The sequence below is a fragment of the Lolium rigidum genome, chromosome 4, assembly GCF_022539505.1.
Source record: "Lolium rigidum isolate FL_2022 chromosome 4, APGP_CSIRO_Lrig_0.1, whole genome shotgun sequence".
NCBI lineage: Eukaryota > Viridiplantae > Streptophyta > Magnoliopsida > Poales > Poaceae > Lolium > Lolium rigidum.
The window spans coordinates 154,508,511-154,533,314 of NC_061511.1; the positions used below are offsets into that span (position 1 = coordinate 154,508,511).

Sequence of the window (24,804 nt, forward strand, 5' to 3'; positions counted from 1 at the left end):
CGAAATTTGCAGAGACGCTGAGAAGACAGGGCATAATGATGACGGATCACGCAACGGCTCCGCTCTGCCGCGACATGACCCTTCGAAGGAAAAACGAGTGGTTTTGGAATTATCATTGCCAAAACAGGGGGGCATGTGTTATCACCAGATTTTGGCCAAATCAGGAGGTGGGCCGTAAGGGAGATGGGCTTGAAAGATTACACGTGGAGGATCTCTGAAGCGGCCTTGCACGGAGAGTTGGGCTAGATTGCCCGTGTATCTTTAATTATAGTAGATTGCATCATAGATTAAAAGTTAGAGTTTGTCTCGTACGCGGTGGGGATATTCCCACGTTAGAAATTCCCCTGGACTATAAATATGTATCTAGGGTTTATGGAATAAACAACAACCAACGTTCAACCAACAAATCAATCTCGGCGCATCGCCAACTCCTTCGTCTCGAGGGTTTCTACCGGTAAGCAACATGCTGCCTAGATCGCATCTTGCGATCTAGGCAGCACAAGCTCCACGTTGTTCATGCGTTGCTCGTACTGAAGCCTTTTTGATGGCGAGCAACGTAGTTATCATAGATGTGTTAGGGTTAGCATAGTTCTTCGCGTAACATGCTATCGTAGTGCAACCCTTGCATATCTAGCCGCCCTTACACCTATCTTAGGTGTAGGGGCGGCACCCGGCTTGATCATTATTTAGTAGATCTGATCCGTTACGATTGCTCCTTGTTCTACAAGGATTAGTTTAATATCTGCAATAGTTAGGCCTTACAAAGGGGGAGGATCCAGCGGCACGTAGGGTGTCGTTCGCTAGTCCTAAACGGGATGTTCCGGGGATCAACCTTGTGTTGGTTTTTAGGCCTTGTTTAGGATCGGCTTACGATCACCGTGCGTGGCCGCGAGGCCCAACCTGGAGTAGGATGATCCGATTATGCGGTGAAAACCCTAAATCGTCGTAGATCTCATTAGCTTTATCTTGATCAAGCGGGACCACCATATATTCGTGCACCCCGTACGAATCATGGGTGGATCGGCTCCTTGAGCCGATTCACGGGATAACTCGAGAGCCGATCGAGGCTCGTATTTAATGTTTACGTGTATGCCATGCAGGAAACTAAGCGAGGCATATCCATCACCTTCCTGACCAGGTATAGGTCAGGTGGCACGCCCTTGCAATCAGCATCGGACGTGTGACCAGAAGGCTTTGCGGGCCGTCGCTCGGAGGGACCTCAGCCAGCCGCAGCTCTAGGTTGTTCCCGGCTCTACCGTGTTGACCGTCGCTGCCCGCCGGTGGGTTTTGGCAGTCAACAGTTCCATCATCGCAAGAGTTTGTTTCTTCATGGATTGAAGTTGCTGTCGAAGTTCTTGCAAATCTTCTGACGAATGTTTGCTTGAAGAACCTTCGAGGGGGTTATTATCGATTAGCATTTTCTTCGAGAAGGAAGAAGCGGGGAGAAGCATCGGCGAGCAAGGATTGGTCGAATAGTTGTCAAATATTAGCTGGAAAGAAAACGCCGGGATCAATGATAGTGCCGGAGGGAATTTCATTAATTCCTAGAAATATTTACATAGGCATTACAAAAGAAGTTTCTCCTAAAGGACTACCGGGATAATTGTCGCCACGGCTAAATTGGCGACAAGGGCAAAAGAAACGAGAGAAAGAAAAAACAAAGAGGCATGCAACTAGACCTCCGGCCTTGATGAGCTAGGAGTTGAAGCTGGTTTGATCCCGAGATAGGCCAGGATTTTCTTCGTGTTGGGCTTGGCTACCTTAATCAACGACCTCCATCTTGATTGCTCTATCTGATCGGAGTCGCCAACCTTCATCCAGTCAACAGTTTGTTGGCTGTCCGCAACCAAGGCAACAGTGCTCTCGATAGCAATGTTCTCCTGGCGCATTTTCAGTCCAAGGTCCTCTGATGAATTGAAGCTCCGGGCAAGGGCAAGGAAAGTCGTAGGTTCCTCTTTCTTCGGGAAGAAGTAGGGGAACAGCTTCGACAGTCCCGCGTCAGCATTCGCCACGCCTTCATGAATTTCGGATCCATGAAACTCCAGATAAGAAAGTGCGTCAAGGAGAGGATCATTGTCGGGATTTTCCAGATCAAACTCCTGGTTTGTTTGGCCTGCCACAGGAAACAAATGTTGGTCAAAAACAAGAAAAGGCAGGTCATATAAAAAATAGAAGAGATCGAAAAGATTACCTTTGAAGCGCCGACTTTGCGAATTAACGCGCTTGAGGATTCCCTTTTCACGAGCAGCCTGTGCGGCTTTGTGCTCAGTCAATGCAGTTTGAGCATCCTCAAGCCTCTTCTGCAGTTCCTCGACACTAGCAATTTTTGCTTTGGCTTCATCAGCCTCTGCTTTGGCTTCGCTAGCAACAAGTTCGGCTTTCTTGCGGGCCGCTTCACTTTGCTCCAGTTTTTGAGCAAGTGCGTCGGCACGTTTGTTGGCCTCTGCAAGTTTCTCTGTCGAAATAAAAAAGAAAGGTCAAAAATTGCGACAAACGACAGGAGCAAGAAGTCAAAAACAACGACAGCAAAAAAGTTATTACCTTCGGTTCTGCTGGCATACTCACGGTACCCAATGAATTGGGATCCGATGCGGATAAGCTCTTTGATCATGGGCTGTCAAAGAAGAACAAAGAAATAAAAACATCGGTATGGAAAAAGAGTGAAGGCGTAAAAAAGCAAAATAGAGGAAATATAGATATTGGCAAGAAAATTAACAAACTTACATCGTCCAAGAGCAGAGTAGAAGAGCCACCCAATTGAGGGGCAGGCTCAATGATGGTTTCAATCCTTGTCCTTTTTGGCGAAGGAGCAAGGGGGCTTGATGGCGGAGTAGTGGTAATGACGTTTCGTTGAGGAGGCGAGGATTCTTCTCCTTCAACTAGCGTATCCGAGGCAAGTAAAGTATGTGACGTGCTCGTCCAAGGAGCCACGTCAATAGTTGGTACTTCTTCCTCGTCATCGCTGTGATTAAAAATCGACAGCATAAAAAGCAAGGCAACACAAACATTTCGAGTACAGAAATAAGAAGAAATACAAATGACTTACGAGCTGACGAGGGATTCAAGATAAGGATCGTAAGCTGCCTTCTGATGTGAAGGGTCAACTTCTTCGGCTTTGGAAGTGCCGGAATCTTCGACATCATCCCTTTTCCTTTTGCCTTTTGGGGAGACAGCGGGAGGAGGAGATTGTGCCGATGCAGTACCTTCGGAAGTACCCGCAGATTTTCGAGAATCCACGGGTTCATTCACAAAGGATGGAGCTTCTTGATTGTCATCAGTGACAATGGCCCTTTCTTCGACTTCTCCACCCTCAGGAAGAGGAGGAAGCGAGACAAGGTCTGGATGATTCTGTGCAAAATAAAATAGGGAGAGACGTTAGAAAAGAAGTTACAAAAAGTTAGCAAAGCAACAACAAGACAATAGACAAAGATTACCTGGGGGAGTGGATTGGCAGTGCTAAATGGTTTTACACGACAAGAAGCAGGGACAGGATCCTTTTTGCTGAGAGATGAGATTTTTCGGACAAGCTTTTCCAAGTCTTTGACCTCCAAATCCACCGACAGCCGATCTACATCCTCGTTGCCAGCATATCTCCATAAAGGATATTTGCGAGCCTGAAGCGGCTGCACTCTAGTCCTAAGAAAATATGCGGTAATTTGGATACCCGATAACTCTTTGCCGCGAGTATTTTGCAACTCGTGGATACGAGCCATCAAGTTTTCTGTCGACGCCCTTTCTTCTTCGGTAGCCTCCGCGTCCCAGGAGCGGCGGCGTAAAATTTTCTCGGCACCATCAAAAGGAGGGATGTTGTCCTCCGCACATCCATGGTTCTCCTCTCGAATGTACAACCACTTCTTGCGCCATCCTTGAACCGAGTCGGGAAGCTTGACGTCGAAGTAGTCGACAGTGGGTTGAACAGAAATCACAACGCCGCCTATATTATAGGCGACATTGGGCGAGCCATTACGGCGGCAGAAGAAAATGCGCTTCCAAAGCGCCCAGTTAGGCTGGACGCCAAGGAAGGCCTCGCACAGAGTGATGAAAATAGAAATATGGAGGATTGAATTTGGCGTAAGGTGGTGGAGTTGCAGACCGTAGATAAAAAGAAGTCCACGGAGAAAAGGATGAATGGGGGCGGAAAGACCGCGGATGAGGTGGTCGACAAAACTTACCCGGTACCCCATTGGAGGGGTTGGGTAGCTTTCCTCACTGGGGAGCGTAATGCACGGGGTTTCTTGTCGATCCCCAGCTTCCTCAGCATGTTGACGTCCTGAGAGGAAATCTTCGATCTTTCCCACTCCGCCGTTCCAAGATCCACGGCGGCCATGGAGGACTCCGGCATGCTATGCCTTGTCAAGCGACGAGGTGGCATCAACAATGGCGTAGGATTCGCAGCAGGGAGGCAAAGAGCTTAGGAAGCTGTGGATCGTAGGAGAAATTTGCAGCTGAGAGAAGGAGGATGGCGCGAGCGGAAGTACCCAAGGAGGAAGAAGATGAACTTATATAGGGGTGCGGTGAAACGACGAACCGTTGGATAAGGAAAATGTGTGACAGATGATAACCACGTGGCAATAAGGGTAAAAAAGTAATTCAACGTTGGGGAAGTTACGGTGCGTGTGCCAGAAAAAGCGGAGGACGTGTGTACCCCACTTGCACGACGTGTCAAGATAGTGGGTTAATTGGGCCCGCATGGCAGCGAGAAAGGACTTGTCGAAAATTTTTGACAAGTAATCGTGGCTATCGTCAGCAACAACGTCATCTTGGCAGAAGAAAAATTCGACTCAATAGCTTCATAAAAGGCGACACGGAAAAATAATGTTGAGCCTTTGATCAAATACAAGTTTTTGATCAAATGCTCGGGGGCTACTTTGGAAAAAAGGAAAAAAGGTCCAGAAAGACAAAATAGAAATGGCGTGAGCCTATGACCAAATACAAATATTTGTTCATAGCCTCGGGGGCTACTCCCATCGGGAGCGCTGTTCGCGCACCCGAGAAATTATAAACTTCGGGAAATGAAAGAAAATATATCGGCATAAGGCGTAGAGCCTACACCCAAGTACAAGTCCTTGGATGTAGCCTCGGGGGCTACTCCCATCGGGAACGCTGTTCGCGTGCCCGATGAAATTATAAAAAGAAAAAAAAAAGAAAGAGAAAAAGAAAGATAGAAGAGTAAAAGAGTATATTTCGAGTTATAATTAACTCTACATATACTCCCATCGGGAGAGCAATATAAGTCATTTATGACTCGATAAAATGTGCCATTCCAACAGCCGAAAAGCACTCGACAATATATTCTCAGAACGCCAAAGTAGCGATCAATTTCTGAATGCCGCAAATTTGCGAAGGTAAGACCCCAGATCCGTTCTGCTGGGCGTGGCATCGCCGAAGACTGCGCTACGCTACTTTTATCCGTATCAACGGATACGAAGAAAAATCCTAACGGACGCGTTAGGTATCCGATAAATTTCTGCGGGACTCGACGGAATGGTAAGACCTTAAGCGGCACTCGTCGAAGTTTACACCGGTATCCCGAGGTCATGTCCAGGGACGTGATCTTGAAGTAGGTTTTTGCGGATTGCCACTAGAGCAGTTAACTAGTACCTGATCCGTCAGATGAACTAGCCCCAATTACCATTATCCCTGTACAATATAGATGTTCACGAGAAGAAATATAGAAAAGTCGAAGCTGTCGAATAAAAATAAACAATAGAGATTTTCCTTGGCTCTACGATTCAAGCAAAATCTCGGGGGCTACTGACATAGGCATCCCAAATGGGCCTGCCGAAGATAGTAGCCGGGGTTTACTGAAGGCCCACTACCCGAAGAATAAGAAGATTCGGAAGCCCAAGATGTTATTAAGGAAAGCTAGAATTGTAATAGGAAGCATTATTTGTAATCTTGCGGGAGGAGTTAGAAACCTACCCGGACTCTGTAACTTGTACAATACGAAACCCTCGGCTCCGCCTCCTATATAAGGGGGAGTCGAGGGACGCAGAAATCATCGAGTCATTGTTTACAAACCTTAAATTTCACAATCGTCAAGTACTTTTCGGCTGAAACCTTCGAGATTTACTTACCCTCTACTTCTAACTAAACCCTAGCCTACAATCCATAGGCATTGACAAGTTGATACCTTGTCACTCAGTGACTTGGGAATAGTGATTCCTAACAGACTGGGGATTAATCGTGTCCTTCAATCACTGCCACCAAGTTACAAGAACTTTGTGATGAACTACAATATGCAGAACATGAACAAGGAGTTACCTAAACTCTTTGGCATGCTAAAAGCTGCTGAAATTGAGATCAAGAAAGAGCACCAAGTGTTGATGGTCAACAAGACCACCGAGTTTCAAGAAACGGGGGCAAGTCTAAGGGAAAATTCAAGAAGGGTGGCAAGAAAGCTGCCACGCCTCCTATGAAACCTAAGAACGGCCCTAAGCCCGATGCTTGAGTGCTATTACTTGCAACGAGAAGGGACCACTGGAAGCGTAATTGCTCCAAGTATCCGGCTGATGCGAAGAGCGGCCTTGTCAAGAAGAAGAAAGAAGGTATATCGATATACATGTTATAGATGTTTATCTCAACTGGTTCTCGTTCTAGTACCTGGGTATTTGATACTGGTTCGGTTGCTCATATTTGTAACTCGAAACAGGAACTAAAGAATAAACGAAGACTACTGAAAGTTGAAGTGACGATGCGCGTTGGAAACGGATCCAAGGTCAATGTGATCGCTGTCAGCACACTTCCTCTACATCTACCTTCGGGATTAGTTTTAAGCCTAAATAATTGTTATTTTGTACCCGCGTTGAGCATGAACATTATATCTGGATCTTGTTTAATGCAAGACGGTTATTCTTTCAAGTCTGAGAATAAAGGTTGTTCTATTTTTATGAATAATATCTTTTATGGTCGAGCACCAGAAAAGAATGGCTTATTTCTGTTAGATCTCGATAGTAGTGATACGCATATAAATAACATTGATGCTAAGCGAATTAAATTGAATGATAATTCTACTTATATGTGGCACTGTCGTCTTGGTCATATTGGAGTGAAACGCATGAAGAAACTCCATACTGATGGATTACTTGAATCACTTGACTTTGAGTCACTTGATAGATGCGAAGCATGTCTAATGGGTAAAATGACTAAGACTCCATTTTATGGTATGATGGAGCGAGCTACCGACTTATTGGAAATCATACATACCGATGTGTGCGGACCAATGAGCGTAGCATCGCGCGGTGGTTATCGTTATGTTCTAACCTTCACGGATGATCCGAGTAGATATGGGTATATCTATTTCATGAAACATAAATCCGAAACTTTCAAGAAGTTTAAGGAATTCCAAAGTGAAGTAGAAAATCAACGTAACAAGAAGATTAAATTTCTATGATCTGATCGTGGAGGTGAATATCTGAGTTATGAGTTTGGCATGCATTTAAAGAAATGCGGAATACTTTCACAATTGACACCGCCGGGAACACCACAACGAAACGGTGTGTCCGAACATCGTAATCGAACTCTCTTAGATATGGTTCGTTCTATGATGTCTCTTACTGATTTGCCGTTATCATTTTGGATTTATGCATTAGAGACAACCGCATTCACTTTAAATAGAGCACCATCAAAATCCGTAGAAACGACACCGTATGAATTATGGCTTAATAAGAAACCTAAGCTGTCGTTCCTGAAAGTTTGGGGTTGCGAAGCCTATGTAAAAAAGTTACAACCGGACAAGCTAGAACCCAAAGCGGAGAAATGCGTCTTCATAGGATACCCTAAGGAAACTATAGGGTACACTTTCTATCATAGATCCGAAGGCAAAATCTTTGTTGCTAAGAACGGAACCTTTCTTGAGAAAGAATTTCTCATTAAAGAAGTGACTGAAAGAAAAGTAGAACTCGATGAGATTGATGAATCTATACTCGTTGATCAGAGTAGCGCGATGCCGGAAGTTGTACCTGTACCGCCTACACCGGCAACGAGAGGAAGCTAATGATAATGATCATGAAACTTCGAACGAGGAAACTACCGAACCTCGCGGATCGACAAGGGAGCGTGCCACTCCTGATTGGTATGATCCTTGTCTAAATGTCATGATTGTGGATAACAATGATGAGGACCCTACGATGTATGAAGAAGCGATGATGAGCCCAGATTCCAACAAATGGCAAGAAGCCATGAAATCCGAAATGGGATCCATGTATGATAACAAAGTATGGACTTTGGTAGACTTACCTGATAGCCGAAAGGCTGTCGAGAATAAATGGATCTTCAAGAGAAAAACAGATGATGATGGTAATATTACTGTCTACAAAGCTCGACTTGTCGCAAAGGGTTTCCGACAAATTCAAGGAGTTGACCACGATGAGACTTTCTCACCTGTAGCAAAGCTAAAATCTGTGAGGATTTTGTTAGCAATAGCTACATTTTTCGATTATGAGATTTGGCAGATGGATGTCAAAACGGCGTTCCTTAATGGAGACATTGAGGAAGAGTTGTATATGGTACAACCCAAAGGTTTTGTCGATCCTAAAAATGCTTGACAAAGTATGCAAACTTCAGCGTTCAATCTATGGACTGAAGCAAGCATCAAGAAGTTGGAACCGACGCTTTGATAAGGTGATCAAAGACTTCGGGTTTATACGGTGTCATGGAGAGGCCTGTATTTACAAGAAAGTGAGTGGGAGCTGTGTAGCATTCGTGATATTATATGTAGATGACATATTATTGATCGGGAATGATATAGAACTATTAAGCGAGTGTAAAAGGTTATTTGAATAATAGTTTTTCAATGAAAGACCTTGGTGAAGCATCGTATATATTAGGCATCAAGATTTATAGAGATAGATCAAGACGCCTAATAGGGCTATCACGAGTACATATCTGGACAAGATTCTAAAGAAGTTTAGAATGGATGAAAGTAAGAAAGGGTTCTTACCTATGTTACCGAGGCAAGGTCTTGAGTAAGACTCAAGGACCGGCTACGGCGAGAAGAAAGAGAAAGGATGAGTAATATCCCCTATGCCTCGGCGATAGGATCTATCATGTATGCCATGCTATGTACTAGACCGGATATAGCACATGCTCGTTAGTTTGACTAGCGAGATATCAAAGTGATCCGGGAATGGAACAACTGGACAGCGGTCAAGAATATCTGAAGTACTTGAAAAGAACTAAGGATATGTTTCTTTGTTATGGAGGTGACCAAGAGCTCGTTGTAAGTGGTTACACCGATGCAAGTTGGAACAACGATCACGATGACTCTAAGTCACGATGCGGGTACGTGTTTATATTGAATGGTGCTTTGCGATGAGTTGGGCAAGCTCGAAGCGGTGCACGGTGGCGAAGTCTTCAACGAGAATCGAGTACATAGCGGCTTTAGAGGCTTCATCGAAGCGGTATGGATGAAGAGGTTCATTGTAGAGCTCGGTGTGGTTCCTAGTGCATTGGACCCATTAATCATTCTTCGTGATAACATGGGTGCCATCGCCAATGCACAAGAGCCAAGGTCACACAAGAGGCTGAAGCATATCAAGCTGCGTTACCACTCGATTCGCGAGTACATCGAAGATGGAGAAGTAAAGATTTGCAAAGTACACACTAATCTGAATGTAGCGGATCCGTTGACTAAAGCTCTCCCTAGGGCAAAGCATGACCAACACCAGAATGCCATGGGTGTTAGGTATATTACAATGTAATCTAGATTATTGACTCTAGTGCAAGTGGGAGATCGAAGGAGATATGCCCTAGAGGCAATAATAAAGTGGTTATTATTTATATCTTTATGTTTATGATAAATGTTTATATGTCATGCTATAATTGTATTAACCGAAACATTAGTACATGTGTGATATGTAGACAAACTAAGAGTCCCTAGTATGCCTCTTAAACTAGCTTGTTGATTAATGGATGATTAGTTTCATAATCATGAATATTGGATGTTATTAATAACAAGGTTATATCATTGTATGAATGATGTAATGGACACACCCAATTAAGCGTAGCATAAGATCTCGTCATTAAGTTATTTGCTATAAGCTTTCGATACATAGTTACCTAGTCCTTATGACCATGAGATCATATAAATCACTTATACCGGAAAGGTACTTTGATTACACCAAACGCCACTGCGTAAATGGGTGGTTATAAAGGTGGGATTAAGTATCCGAAAAGTATGAGTTGAGGCATATGGATCAACAGTGGATTTGTCCATCCCGATGACGGATAGATATACTCTGGGCCCTCTCGGTGGAATGTCATCTAATGTCTTGCAAGCATATGAATAAGTTCATAAGAGACCACATACCATGGTACGAGTAAAGAGTACTTGTCAGGAGACGAGGTTGAACAAGGTATAGAGTGATACCGAAGATCAAACCTCGGACAAGTAAAATATCGCGTGACAAAGGGAATTGGTATCGTATGTGAATGGTTCATTCGATCACTAAAGTCATCGTTGAATATGTGGGAGCCATTATGGATCTCCGGATCCCGCTATTGGTTATTGGTCGGAGTGAGTACTCAACCATGTCCGCATAGTTCGCGAACCGTAGGGTGACACACTTAAAGTTGGATGTTGAAATGGTAGAACTTGAATATGGAATGGAGTTCGAATATTTGTTCGGAGTCCCGGATGAGATCCCGGACATCACGAGGAGTTCCGGAATGGTCGGGAGAATAAGATTCATATATAGGATGTCATTTTATGTGATTTAAAATGATGCGGAAGGTTCTATGGAAGGTTCTAGAAGGTTCTAGAAAAGTTCGGAAGAAACCACCAAGGAAGGTGGAGTCCCGGAGGGACTCCACCTCCATGGCTGGCCAACCCTAGAGGGGGAGGAGTCCCAAGTGGACTTCCCCAAGGGGGGCCGGCCACCCCCTCCATGGAAGGTGGAACTCCCACCTCTAGTGGGAGTCCTAGCTTGGGTAGGTTTCCCTATCATATGGAAGGTTTTGGGTTCGGGTCTTATTCGGAGACTTGTAGTCCAACCCTTGGGGCTTCCACCTATATAATGAGGGACAAGGGGAGGGGGCCGGCCACCTCAAGACCACAGCCTGGCCGCCCCCCTCAAGTGGCCGGCCACCCCCTCCCAAACCCTAGCCGCCCCCCTCTCCTCCATAAGCTCCCGCACGCTTAGCGAAGCTCCGCCGGAGTTCTCCACCGCCACCGACACCACGCCATCGTGCTGTCGGATTCAAGAGGAGCTACTACTTCCGATGCCCGCTGGAACGGGAGGTGGACGTCGTCTTCATCAACAACCGAACGTGTGACCGAGTACGGAGGTGTTGCCCGTTCGTGGCGCCGGTGATCAAGATCTTGTACGCGCTTTTGCAAGCGGCAAGTGAACGTCTACCGCAGCAACAAGAGCCTCATCTTGTAGGCTTTGGAATCTCTTCAAGGGTGAGACTCGATAAAACTCTCGTTGCTACCATCTTCTAGATTGCATCTTGGCTTGGATTGCGTGTTCGCGGTAGGAAATTTTTTGTTTTCTATGCAACGTTATCCTACAGATCATAGTTCAATAGACGATAGGAACAACAACTACACACATACCAGGTAAGCTTCAGACATGACTTTGGAAGACGACACACCTGGTGGCGTCGCCATGGTAACAGCACATGGTCATCACCTTAGTGCAGGTGTGGTCGAAGATGATCACATTGTACTGGAAGGTGGACACCTTCTTGAAGATGAGGAACTGGCCATGAGCGACGGCGAAGGCGGCCAACCCCTGGTCGATGTATGCGTCATCTCCTTCTCTCACCGTAGTCATCCTCCAGTAGTAGCCAGTGTTGGTTGTGACGATGATGTTCGAAGGGATTTCTCCGAACCACCTAACGAAATCATGAGGGATCCGTAGCCGGTTGAAGGTGGGCCTGAAGACGATGCGCAGGAACTGGTCCGCCCTACGTCCGGCTGGAAGTGGTCGACGTTAGCCGCCCTTTGCTTCTTGGATGGTCCCTCGTCGGGGGTCTCAGGTGACCCAAGCTTGAGCTTCTCAGTCATGCCATTAGAGATGTGCATGCTCACAAGTATATAGATGAAAACGAATATTGAAAACATGTGATGCCTCATACATTGGATCACACGGCAGCTCAAGGGACTGCCCTCAAAGTAAGTCTAGTGTGCAAGTAATCAGACACACACGACTCAGTTTAAGGGCAACACCTTGCCTTCTAGTGTGCCATTGTTGAATCATTGGCTAATGTAGTAGACAAACAAAACGAGGCCTTATAATTTGGATCACACGACAGGGCAAAGGGACTGTCCACAAACTAAGTCTAGTGTGCAAGAAATATGGCACACACGACTAAGTTTGAGGGCAGCACCCTGCCTTCCGTTGTGACATAGTTAAATCATTGGCCATTGCACAACTGAAGAAGTACAAACATGAAAAGCAAGGTAGTATAGGCCTCATACAATGAGCACATATGGAGGAGATGTTTGATCAGAACCAATGGCATGGTGATCTTCAGTCATGCCATAGGTTCTGATCAATTATCTACTGGCACTATGATTTTCGGTTACAATCATCAGCCTAGTTCAATCAGAAACAACACAATCTAGAACAAACTACCGCGACTCATTCCGCACAGCAATCTGAACATGCTAAATCCCAGCACAAAAAACCCTTCCCCTCTTTGCATGCACAGTAAGATCTGGCAGTTTCAGCAATCCACAGTCCTATCTAGGAAGGATCTACGGCAATCTGATATTCGAGTAACAGATCTAAGCAAATCGAGACCGTGAAAAACAAGAACTGGACAAGAACAACAAGAAATTGGGACGAACACCTTGCAAACACAATCCGAACGCTACCCTAATGGAAACCCTAGCAGATCTAATGTGCATGTCGTCGCAAATGACCGACAATGGCATGTTATGGCAGAACGAGTACGAAGGTGAGAAGGAGAGGTCGTTACCGCCATTGTTCCGGCCGAGGATGAGCTCGAGGTCACGGGCAAACTCAAGATGCCGATGAAGACTGCAGAGCAGGTTGCAGCCGATGTCCCGATGATGCTCGCCGGCGTCTCCTCCTCCGGTACCGGTGCTCCTCCGTGCGGCGGTGCGGCGGGTTGGTCGGCGGGAGGGGAAACCGCCGGGTGATGTGATAGTTTGGTGGAGGTGAGAGTGCGGTTGCGAGTGAGAGGAAGGAGAGGGGTGCAGTGAGGCTAATTATGACAAGTGTTCCCGAAGGGACGCGACGTTTTCGCCTCCCTTCTCCACGCGTATAGGCTTCTGGCCGCAACGGGCCTGGCCTCGGAGAAACTACAATTCCGGGAGTTCCTTCAGGTCTGTCCCGTGGTGCTTTAAACCTCGGTTCATGCAAGAACGCAAACATCCATACAGATCGAAATTTGTTGGACCATTGCAAGCCAAGGTCCATCCAGCCTACCAAACGCGCTATTTGAAGATCGAGTCTATTTGGAAGTTGTAAAAAATTCCAGCAGGCAGACACGAACACAGTCGTCGCACTGGACCCACCAAATCCCTAATATGTAGCAGGTGAGAGATACATGTGTCTGGCCTTTTTTTCTTTGGAAGCCCTCACTTTGCGACGGTGGTCGTTTGAACTTTGCCCCCCGTTAAAAAACGCAGCTTGTCTTGTCCTTGGCGAAGTTATATCAGCGCACCGGCGAGCGCCTCCCCCATCTGCTCTGCTCATACCTTTCTCGCTCACTGTAGCCATTAACGCCGCCTTGCAGGCCTCAACAGCAAGCACAGGCAGGCAGGCGCCGGAGGACAGAGGAGCAGAGCAGGGATGGGCGAGAGCGAAGGCGGCGGGGAGGGGACGCGGGCGCTGGACCAGACGCCGACCTGGGCCGTGGTCGCCGTCTGCGCCGTCATCGTCGTCGCCTCCATCCTCCTCGAGGGCATCCTCCACCACCTCGGCCAGGTACGTCCCCACAATCCCCCTTTCTTCCTTTCTTCAGTCCCCATTTCTCCGTCGCTGTAGAATCGATCTAGTACTTGTTCCTTGACACATTTCGCTCACCGTTGTTGGTTGCCGGTGGTGCGTCGCCCTGCCTGCAGTGGTTCACCAAGAGGAGGAAGAAGGCGCTGTTCGACGCTCTGGAGAAGGTTAAATCAGGTACGTTGCGGCTCGATCCCCGCACTGAAATTTCTCTCCTGCCAGGCTGCCACTCATAACTCTGTCAATCTTTTCTTGACGCGGTTTGAGGCTTACCATGTGCAGAGCTCATGACCCTGGGGTTCATCTCGCTGCTGCTGACTATCACGGCGAGGTACATATCGCGCATCTGCATCCCGGAGGGAGCCGCGGACACCATGCTGCCCTGCCGCCTCTCCAGGAACTCAGAGCACCAAGAGCCCAAGGCCCACGGCCGACGACACCTGTCTGAAGCTCCCACCAACTACACCTGCCGCAAAGTGAGTAACTACGGCGTGGTTTACACCATTATTCAGCAGCAAGATTTGTCACATCGATGCCTCCGACGCCGGCCTGTGTTTGGATCCCCCGGTTCTTACTTTTCTTCTGTCTGCTGCGTTGACGTTCAGATTGTTTCCCCATTCCTCAATGTCAGGACATTGTAAAAATGCGTGCTTACCTGGAAAATGCTGTTTCAGGGTATGGTGTCGCTCGTTTCAGCCGATGGGCTACACCAGCTGCATATCTTTGTGTTCTTCTTGGCCGTCTTCCATGTAGCGTTCAGTGCTATTACAATGTCCCTGGGTAGAGCAAAGGTAAAGGCTAATTTCTCAGGATCCATACTGGTGCCTGTTCTCAATTTCCAAAAGTACAAGCTTGAAATCACTCTGAATTTTTTTATGCAGACACGGATATGGAAGGAGTGGGAAAACGATACTTCCTCCATCACTTACGAGTTTTCATCTGGTAGTGTCTCCAGTTCTCCATTATTAGATATATTGTCGTTCCATGGTTCACATAGAAAGGAAAAATGCATCACCCCAGCTGATACCTTTTTAATCTGCAGTTTTGCAATCTTTTGTGAGGCACTTTTTTTTTTTTTTGTAAGTTGCTGATACCCATGGTCCATATTTTCATTTTCCAGATCCGTCAAAATTCAGGCTTACTCACCAGACATCTTTTGTGAGGCAGCACGCAAGCTGTTGGAGCAAAAGCACCATTATGCTCTATGTCGTAAGTTATCTCATGACTCGTCCTAACAATGGTTAAAAAGTAGCATATCGTATCAATTTTTCATGTAAAATGTAAATTTAAGTTTTCAGATTAGTACAATGTCCAAGCATTGAATCTATCTGCCTCGGGCATATTTCTACTTAATTTATAATATTATTTATAGTACGTAGCATTCTAGATTTCTAATATATATCAGATAGCCTTAAGATTCTACACTTTTAATGAAAATTGTACTTACCTCAAAGAAATCAATTAGTACTTACCATTCTATACTTCTACTCAACATATAAGGTGCATACTTGATCAGGTGATCTATCTCCTGTAGAAAATACTGAATAGTAGCCTCTTTATTACAAACAAATTACAAAATAGGAGGTTTTCACTGTACAGTGGATTTTCACAATAAAACCATAAGCTACACCCAAGTGTTCAACAGTTCAAAATAAAGTTCAACCATCGTCATGACTTTTCTCCACATAATGTATCTACAAATGCTTTAGCTCAGGAGCTTGCTATGCTTTCAATTTCTACAGGCGAGCTTCTTTAGGCAATTTTTCAGATCTGTCCGGAGGACAGACTACCTGACTTTGCGGCACGGATTCATTTCTGTGAGTGGCTTCATATTTACCAGTAATTTACTTTTCTGTGACTGAATTCATTGCTGTGAGCGGCACGGATTCGTTGCTATGATTTACCTTTGTATAGGCTCATTTATCCCCAGGGACTAGATTCAATTTTCGAAAGTACATCAAGAGATCCTTGGAGGATGATTTCAAGACAGTTGTTGGCATTAGGTGAGGTTGCCTATCAATCACCTTTGTTTTGTCTTCCTAATAACTGAATGACTCATTTGTATCATCGTTGGTTTATTAGTCCACCTTTATGGGCTTCTGCTCTAGCTGTCATGCTCTTCAATGTTCATGGTGAGTTGTAATCCTATATTTCCTTTGTTGGAGTTCCGCAATTGGCATGATATATTTTCTACGACTCAAGGATCTTTGGGATGCTTTCTGTGAAAATATGTTTTTTTTTTTTAATTTGGAATATGTATTCTTCAGGGTGGCATAACTTGTTCTGGTTCTCTACAATTCCCCTTTTAGTAAGTTCTTGCTATTGTACGAAGTACCTTTTAGCGCAACATGTTTTTATTCATGCTGCTAAGTTACTAACCATGCTTATGTATATCTAGGTGATTTTAGCTATTGGGACAAAGCTGCAGGCTATAATTGCAAGGATGGCTGTTGAAATTACAGAAAGACACACAGTTATTCAAGGAATGCCAGTGGTGAAACTCAGCGATGAACATTTCTGGTTCGGAAAGCCTCAGATGGTTCTTCATCTTATCCATTTTGCATTATTCCAGGTCAATTAAAAGCCCTTATTGACCAGACTGAATTACGGATCTGCATTTAGACCTGGGTTGTGTACATCAATCATGTTATAATGATTCTTCTGCTGGATAAATATCTGAATAACAGTGGTAGCCGACCTTGAACTCACATGGTTTCCAGGATTGATATAACTAGCTAGAGAATACTCGTTTTATTGTCATATAATAACCTGACTCCTAGCTTTCCGCATGCACTTTGGAAATCAAATTTGAAGAGCAAGGCTGCCAAAAGTTCTAATAGCTGTTCTTTGTTCTTGCAGAATGCATTTGAAATAACTTATTTCTTTTGGATTTGGGTAAGACTACTATTGACATTTGGAAGCATTTTAGATGGTAGTACTAATCTGTTAATACTCTTTTGATGGTAACTGTAACTCTTGTGCAGTACGAATTTGGGCTGCGATCCTGCTTCCACGAGAACTTTGAGTTTATCATTGCAAGAGTCTGCCTTGGGTGAGCATCAAATACTTCATCTTCATATCGATTTATTCCTCAATACTACTAACTATGGCTGTCGCAACTCATATGTGCAGGGCTGTCGTCCAATTTGTGTGCAGCTATATCACACTTCCACTCCATGCCCTTGTATCCCAGGTACAAATTCACAGTGTTGAATAGCTATCCAATTTGACTTTCTACTGACACTTCACTTTGATCATCGAACTGTCAATGCACGTTATCTGTAAATTTGACAAATAACCAGGAAACGTTTGTTCTCCAGATGGGATCGCAGATGAAGCGAACAATCTTCGACGAGCAGACGGCTAAAGCCCTAAAGAAATGGCACAAGGCGGTGGTGAAGAAGAAGCATCAACAGCAAAAGGAGTCATCACATGCGCCCTCCGAGACTGCAACCACGGACACAACCGAGGCAAGCCGGCTTAGCCAGTGCCAGTTCGTCGAGGCGGCGCCAGTGCAACGGCACCTGCACCGCTACAATACCATAGCACACGTTGGCGCCACCAGGCCGCTCTCGGATTCCGAATGCTCTGACACAGAATGCGAGACTCAGACGAGGTACCTTATCCCGCCTACAAAGCAGAGGAGCCTGGATTCAGAGGTGCGTGTGGATGTGGACGAGACGACCCCAGATCACCATGATAGTTTTTCCTTTCCAAGGCTGCCACATTCGCAGAATATGCCGGCGAAATGACCAACCGGTAGTCGGTCGTGCTTAGGAATACTAACTTATATACGATGTTGTGTTTTAGATTAGAAAATCAGCATACTGTTGAAGTGGTAGGGAACTTTACAGAGAGTGCATGTTGTGACAGTAGACCAGAGTACCATTTGAGTGCTTCAGAGTTTCCCAGGAACTATAAATGGAAGAGTCTAATTCCAACTTGCTGATGAATAACCTAACTTTTCCTCTGGTTACTTGTAGTTTGAGCATCTCAAGCAGACCTCTGACAATTTCTTAACTCTGCAAAAACTGCTTTTTTTTTAGTTAGAGGCATCTAGTAGGATATCTCTCATAAATGCTTAACTTTTGACAGAGATCCTCAAAAACGCCCCTCCACCTACCTACTTGTACTTTTAGGGAATTTCCTTCCCCGATTCAACCGTGCCCGGCTCCGATTCTGCGCTTAATTGCATATCTAGACGAGTTTGGATTCCGATTACAACTATGTAGCTATGCCCAATGCCATTATATGAAGACTGACTGCATCGGCAGATCTCAATCACAGAACCTCGATCGACGGCGACCTAAAAATTTAAGTGGACGGGATTGAGATGGATCAGAAGACCAATTCGGCGGAACGGATTGGAGGAGAGATGTCTAACACTAGTAAGAGGCGTCAGGGGGAGAGGAACTACTGCAGCCGCACCGGCAAGAGACTGCGGCCTGGGCAGAAGCAGAAGCATCTGTACCTGGTTCTTGATGACGGGGAAAACGGCTTCAGTTTCACCATCCGCAAGATCGACGCCGACAACCTGGAAACCAGCACCGACCTGGAGCTGGAGCCCTGCGTGCTCCGGCTAGCGGCGCCTGGACCGTGCTACAGCATGAAGTTCACCGCCCTAGGCACCAACATCTTCATCTTTTGCAACAGGTACCCCGAGACCATGGTCTACAACACCGAGACGGAGTGCGTGGCGATCGGCCCTCGCCTCCCGGACTCTATGCTCCTCGGCGCTCACGTCCTCGCGGCCACTGCCGACATGCAGCTGTACGCGCTGAAGTATAATAACTTCAGGATGGATGCGCACGCCTTGGCGGTGATGTCCACGACGGGCAGCGACAATCCTCGATGGATGTCGAGCCCCACCAGGTCCTGGTCCTGGAAGAGCGTGCCCACGCCGCTGCCGTTCACGGACAACGAGAGGATCACTTCACATGCCGTGCACCCGGACGGAGAGACCATCTTCATGACCGCCGTGGGCAGGAGGCTCTGCCGTACCTTCTCCTTCAACACCAAGGGCTGCGGCGAGTGGAGGTGCCATGGCGAGTGGGCGTTGCCGTTCGAAGGCCAGGGTTACTTCGACAGCGAGCTGGATGCGTGGGTTGGGCTTCACAAGGAGGGGTACATTTGCTCCTGCCAAGTCCCGTCCCGCGGCGGCGACGGCAGCAGCGGCGCGAGTGCCGGGCAGCCCGAGTGGAAGATGGGCAACGAGAAGCTGTTCGGCAAGGACTACCGGAAGAGCAAATCCGCCACCCTGACGTACATGGGCAACACCAGGTTCTGCCTTGTGGAGTGCGTTTCGTGCAAGGGACCTGAGCTCCAGGACGACGACGATGCTGGCGACCGTGATGGATCCATGCAGCTCCACATCGCTATCTTTGGCCTTAAGTACAGCCGTGATGGAAAGCTGCAAACAACTGTCCACCGCACCGCTAAATCCTATCAAGTGTCTAAGAACGTGTCATTTTCTCCCGTAGCATTCTGGATGTAGTTAGGAACTAGTTCAGTTTTTTGGCTTGGTTATCTGGAATGCATTCTCTATAGGAATCATCATCTGGAGCTAGTTTCATATGTACCCGAAAAAATCTCCCCTCCAAAATAGAGTAGTATTTTATAGAAGTTATGAGAGCGGACTTTTAGAGCAGGTGCTTGGTGAGCACCCGTATCCACACCATGTATACTGCATCAAGATCCGTGCTAATTCTTTTTTCCCCTCTCAAACAATTTCTCATTTTTGTATCTCTCACACCACACATTCTTTGAAGTCAAAAACTTGCAGATCACTTAAACATAACAATTTGAATGTGGGAAAAATATTTTGGATTTTTATGTCATTATCTATATATGTATCTCAAGAATTTATTATGAATTTAAAATAATTTAAAATTTAAATTTGCACAAAAAAATTCTGAAATATTTTTCCTCCATTCTATTTGTTGTTTTTGAGTGATTTGCAAAAAATTCTAATCGAAATATTGTATAATTTGAGAGATAGAAAAAGAAAAGGCGAACGCTACGCGTCGGGCGGTGGATATGGGGCCAAAAATCGGTCGTCCTCCGCGCCGTCCGATGGCGATCCGACGGGCAGAATCAGTCGCATTAGGAAGTTTACATTTTAGCCCCCGATTTCTAGAGAATCAACCCGCAGTACTATATTTCTCAGATTATAATTTAAATGCAGTTTTACATTTGCCACCCTCCTTTTAAAAAAAAACAACCCGCAGTACCTCCTAATGTGAAGAGTATTACAACAAAAATCATCTCTCCGCGTACAAAAAATAAATACTATTACAACAAAAAGTCGCAATAATTTTTAAAAGTAATGTCACAATAAAAGTGGTTAAACCAACAAATTATTTTGCTGGAGATCAATTTACAACAAAAGTATCCATTATTATTAACAAAAACTGGAGACTATTACAACAAAAATCCATATGTTTGCAAAAAAATAGAAGAAAACATTAATTTGTTACATATTGAATTACAACAAAAGTCACCAACTTCTTTTACAAAAAGTCACAAGCGATTACAATAAAAAATTAATATGTTTGCAAAATGAGGGAAAGTGGTCAAGCGACATTTAATTTGGTACAAATTGAATTACAACAAAAGTCACAAACTCTTTTTATAAAGGTGTCAAACGATTACAACAAAAGTCTATATATTTACAAACACTGCAAAGTGGTGAAGTAACAATTAATTTGCTACATATTGACTTACAACAAAATCCAATAACTGTTTATACAAAAGTCAGAAACGATGAAAATAAAAAAAATATGTTTGCAAACACTGCAAAGTGGTCAAGCAAAATTTAATTTGGTACATATTGAATTACAACAAAAAAACACCAACTATCTTTACAAAAAGTCACACATGAATAGAACAAAAATCGGGCGCACAAAGAATCGAAGCAGCCCACAAGCAATTGGTATGTATGTGTGTTGAGTGCTGGGCCAAACAGGCGATCACTGATGGGCCATGCGGGCGAACAGCTGATGGGCCAAAATTCCAGCCAAGCCAGCAAGCCACGAGCCCAGCGCGCGAGGCGGAACCGAGCGACCGATCCGGCGCCATCGATCGGTCGCCGGATCGTAAGCATTTTCCAAAAGAAAAAGACAAAAAAATGAGAAGGTGCGTGGAGCACACCTGCTCCACCACACTTTTCCCTCTATAGAAAGTAACATGTGCAAAGTTGGGCAACAAGCTATGAAAATTTACAAATCACAAGTTTACACATGCTTAGTCTGCAAAATTTGGAACTTAGTATGTAGCCCAAATATTCTTTAAAAAAATTGTACAGACAAATGATCATATTTACTAGTCCCTAGAGATGCTCATATGGGTAGGGTGGGCGTACATATTTACTAGTTCCTCGGAGGTGCTCATATGGGTAGGGTCGGTGTACATGCGTTCATAGGGGTGAGTGTATGTGCGTATGTGTGAGCGTTGATAATTGTACTGTGTTTCGCAAAAAAAACTTACACGTAAATCATTCAATATGTGCGTGTACTTTTTTATGTTTTTAAACTTAGAAATATTATTTTCTGCCCACTCAAAAAAACTGTACTCTCAGGTATAGCGGGATAGTGTATGTTCTAGAACGCGCTGGCAAATCCGCCCCACCTCCGCGCGTAGAAGGTGTTCGACGCCCTGTCTGGTAGGCGCGATAGGTCGTTGTTCGTTGCCTCCTCTGCCACGGCTGAATTTTAACCCTTTGTTTTGCTTCAGACATGGATAGCAATGACAAGATGACTGTCCGACTGTTGGAGGAAGAGCAAGCCTTCGACGACGACATTCGAGAGTATTTGTCGATCATCGCGTCCCTCCAGAACATGCTTGACGCCTAGGCGGAGAAGCGGAAGAGGCTGTGCCGCGGAGGTTCAAATGCGGGAAGAAAGAAGTCGAAGCCCCAGCAGAGGATGTAAGGGCATACCATGCTGCACAACGATTACTTCGTAGATGAAGCAACACATGCCGATAATTTTTGGCGTCGGTATAGGATGAGCAAGGGTTTGTTCATGAATATCCTCCACGGCGTTCGAGAGCTCGATCCCTACTTCAAGCTGAAGCACGACGCTGTTGGCATTGTCGGGTTCTTGTTGATTCAGAATTGCCCCGCTGCCATGAGGATGCTTGCATACGGAGCACCTGCCGATACACAGGACGACTACCTTCGCATGAGTGAGTCTACTGCTATTGAGTGCATGTACAAGTTTTGCCGAGCTGTGGTGGGAAAGGTTGGAAAATATTACTTGAGAGGGCAAACTGAAGAAGAGACTGCAAAGATCATGACACAAAATGCAGCGAGAGGATTCCCTGGGATGCTTGAAAGCATCGATTGCATGCACTGGTCATGGAAAAATTGTCCGTTTGCTTGGCAAGGTATATACAAAGGACTTCATGGACAACGGCGGAACTAGGCCTAAAATGTTGGGCGGCCCAATACACTAAATATTGGTAAAATAGGCTATTATTGGGCTAAATTTAACAAGCATACAGGCTAAAATTTCTTGGGCTAGGCGGGCCATGGCCCGGTTTTGCCCCAACATAGGTCCGCCGCTGGTCATGGATATTGCAGTGTGGTGCTTGAAGCTGTGGCATATTATGACCTGTGGATTTGGCATTCTTTCTTTGGCATGGCGGGATCACACAATGACATCAACGTGTTGCAGCGGTCTCCGATGTTCAGCAAACTAGTGGAAGGTCATGCTCACCATGCAACTATGAGATCAATGGCCACCAATATACCAAAGACTATTATCTAGCCGATGGTATACATCCAAAATGGGCGAATTTTGTCAAAACAATTTCGGCTCCATCAGGTCAGAAGAATTTCCACTTTGCTTCGCGATAGAAGGTTTGCATGAAGGATGTCGAACGGGCATTTGGTGTGCTTGAAGCTCAATTTGCTATTGTTCGGTACCCTGCTCTAAGCTGGTCTCAAGACTAAATGTGGGAGGTGATGCATGCTTACGGGATTATGAACAACATGATCATCGAGGATGACCGCAAGAATCAGGTCAGGAGACATGCTGGTCCCTATGAGTGGCAGAGCCCTCTTCCGGAGGTTGATCATGAGGTGCCTACAGATTTGTTGATTTCCTCGCCATGCACGCAGATATCCGTGATGGCAATGTCCACGAGCAAGTTCAAAATGATCTCGTTGAGCATATGTGGAGTGTCAAAAGATTATCAGCAAATGCCGCGGCGCCTTGATCTAGCCCCACTTATTATATTTGTTTAGTTGTTAGTTGTATTTTAATTTGAAAAAAAATTTAGCAAACATATTTATTTGTATGCTATGTTTAATAAAATGGTTGTGTTTTCGAATACTGTATAAAAAATTAGGGCCGCATTTGGGGGACGCGGCTGGGAAGCGACGTCCTCCAAACGCGGCACGAAGAAAACGCGTCCCCAAACACTCGATCCAACATCGTTTGGGGACATTTTGCGGGACGCGTCTAGACATGCTCTAATACTCAACAATACACGGTGATCCCTCCTACTGAACAAGGGTGCCTAAGAGAATCTCCAGCCGCGTCCCCCAAATCGTCCCCCAAACGGCGCCGGATCAAGCGTTTGGGGGACGTCGCTCCCCAGCCGCGCCCCTCAAACACGCTCCCCAAATAAATATAAGTGCACGAAAATAAAGGTTTTCATTCGAATTTGATTATATTTTTACAAGTTTGAATGAAAACTGCTAGATTTTATCTAACCCTAGCATACTGGCCGCCCGGCGGTGCGTTCGACGGCCCCACCCCATCGTCGCCTCCCCTCCACCGCAGCTCCTAAGCCGCGCGACGGCTCTCCCTATGGAGCGTGAAGAGAAGATTTCGATGCTCGATCAGCGCGTCGTCGCCTGCCCTCCTCTGCTGTGTCGCCTGGAGGGAGAGTTCGACGGCGCGGCGAATCTGCTCGCCTTCGTGGGCACGGGCGTCGTCCTGCAGCTTCTTCTGCGACTCGAACGACTCGACGAGCGCTCATGGCTGATCTGCCGCATCGTCCGGGTTCGGCCCGTCGTCGTCGGACCAGTCGAAGTTGTCGTCGTCCTCCTCCTCCATTTGCGCCGCCACAGCCGCCGCCAACGCATCCACCACCGCCGCCCAGGCCGCCTCCGCTGCCGCCGCCTCCTCCCGCAGCTGCTGCTCCAGCGCCTCCCGCCCCTCACGGTACTGGAGCTCCCGCTCTGCACGCCACCGCTCGTCCATCTCCTCCGAATGGCGCCGCCGCGCCTCTTCCGCCGTGGTGGCTTCGAACACCGCTATGGTGTCCGCTAGCGCCTCCTCCCACGCTTCATTCTCCGTAGCTTCCGGGTCGACGTCGAACTCCTGCGGTGGTGGATGTGGTGGAGGTGGTGGTGGAACGGTGGTGGAGGGAACTGGTCGGCGCCGGCGCGGTTCATCATTGCGTAGGTGGTGTGTATGCGACGAGGGATGTGCTTGCGGTGGAGAAAGGGGTGTCGGCGGCTGTGATGGCTACCATTGAGCGGGGGAGACCTTTTATAGACGTCGACGTCGCTAGAAGAGGCGGGAAGATAGCGCGGGAAGAGGCTAGAAGCGGCGGGAACGCGCGGTGGCGTGTGAACGCCCCCGCCAAGATGTTTCGCCTGCCATTCGTCGCCATTAAGGCAATGTTGCGACACTTCGTTCGTGTGTCGCTGACGCATCAGGCCCGCCATTTCCCGCTTCGCTTCTCGTTGTGTCCCTTGTGGATCGGGGACGAGCTCAAGGCGTCGGACACTATATTGGGTGACGGCGGAGGAAAAAGGTCTTTCAAACACGTGGGTGGAATAAAAAAATGTTCGGCGCGGCTGGGAGACGCGGGGCGTGCAACTAGACTAGTAAGTTTGCGGCGCGGCGCACTCCGCGCCCGTGTTGTTACC

General features: G+C 46.3%; 1 protein-coding gene across 1 annotated transcript; it reads left to right on the forward strand.

Moving 5' to 3' along the window:
• The first annotated feature begins 13,674 nt into the window (after positions 1-13,674).
• Positions 13,675-17,875, forward strand: LOC124708652 (MLO-like protein 9). Its single transcript, XM_047240326.1, has 15 exons — positions 13,675-13,901; positions 14,039-14,096; positions 14,202-14,395; positions 14,594-14,710; positions 14,801-14,861; positions 15,040-15,128; positions 15,662-15,736; positions 15,834-15,922; positions 16,002-16,051; positions 16,187-16,227; positions 16,318-16,491; positions 16,779-16,814; positions 16,904-16,971; positions 17,052-17,112; positions 17,240-17,875. The coding sequence occupies exons 1-15, from the start codon at positions 13,767-13,769 to the stop codon at positions 17,669-17,671; spliced, it is 1,680 nt and encodes a 559-aa protein (XP_047096282.1). The 5' UTR covers positions 13,675-13,766; the 3' UTR covers positions 17,672-17,875.
• Positions 17,876-24,804: the final 6,929 nt, after the last annotated feature.

What these genes read in the sequence shown, in the direction of transcription:
- LOC124708652 (XM_047240326.1), top strand. Translation starts at nt 13,767, where the DNA reads ATGGGCGAGAGCGAAGGCGGCGGGGAGGGGACGCGGGCGCTGGACCAG. An exon ending in TGTCCCTGGGTAGAGCAAAG is followed by an intron (nt 14,711 to 14,800) that starts GTAAAGGCTAAT and finishes TTTTTTATGCAG; the next exon opens with ACACGGATATGGAAGGAGTG. An exon ending in CACTTACGAGTTTTCATCTG is followed by an intron (nt 14,862 to 15,039) that starts GTAGTGTCTCCA and finishes TTCATTTTCCAG; the next exon opens with ATCCGTCAAAATTCAGGCTT.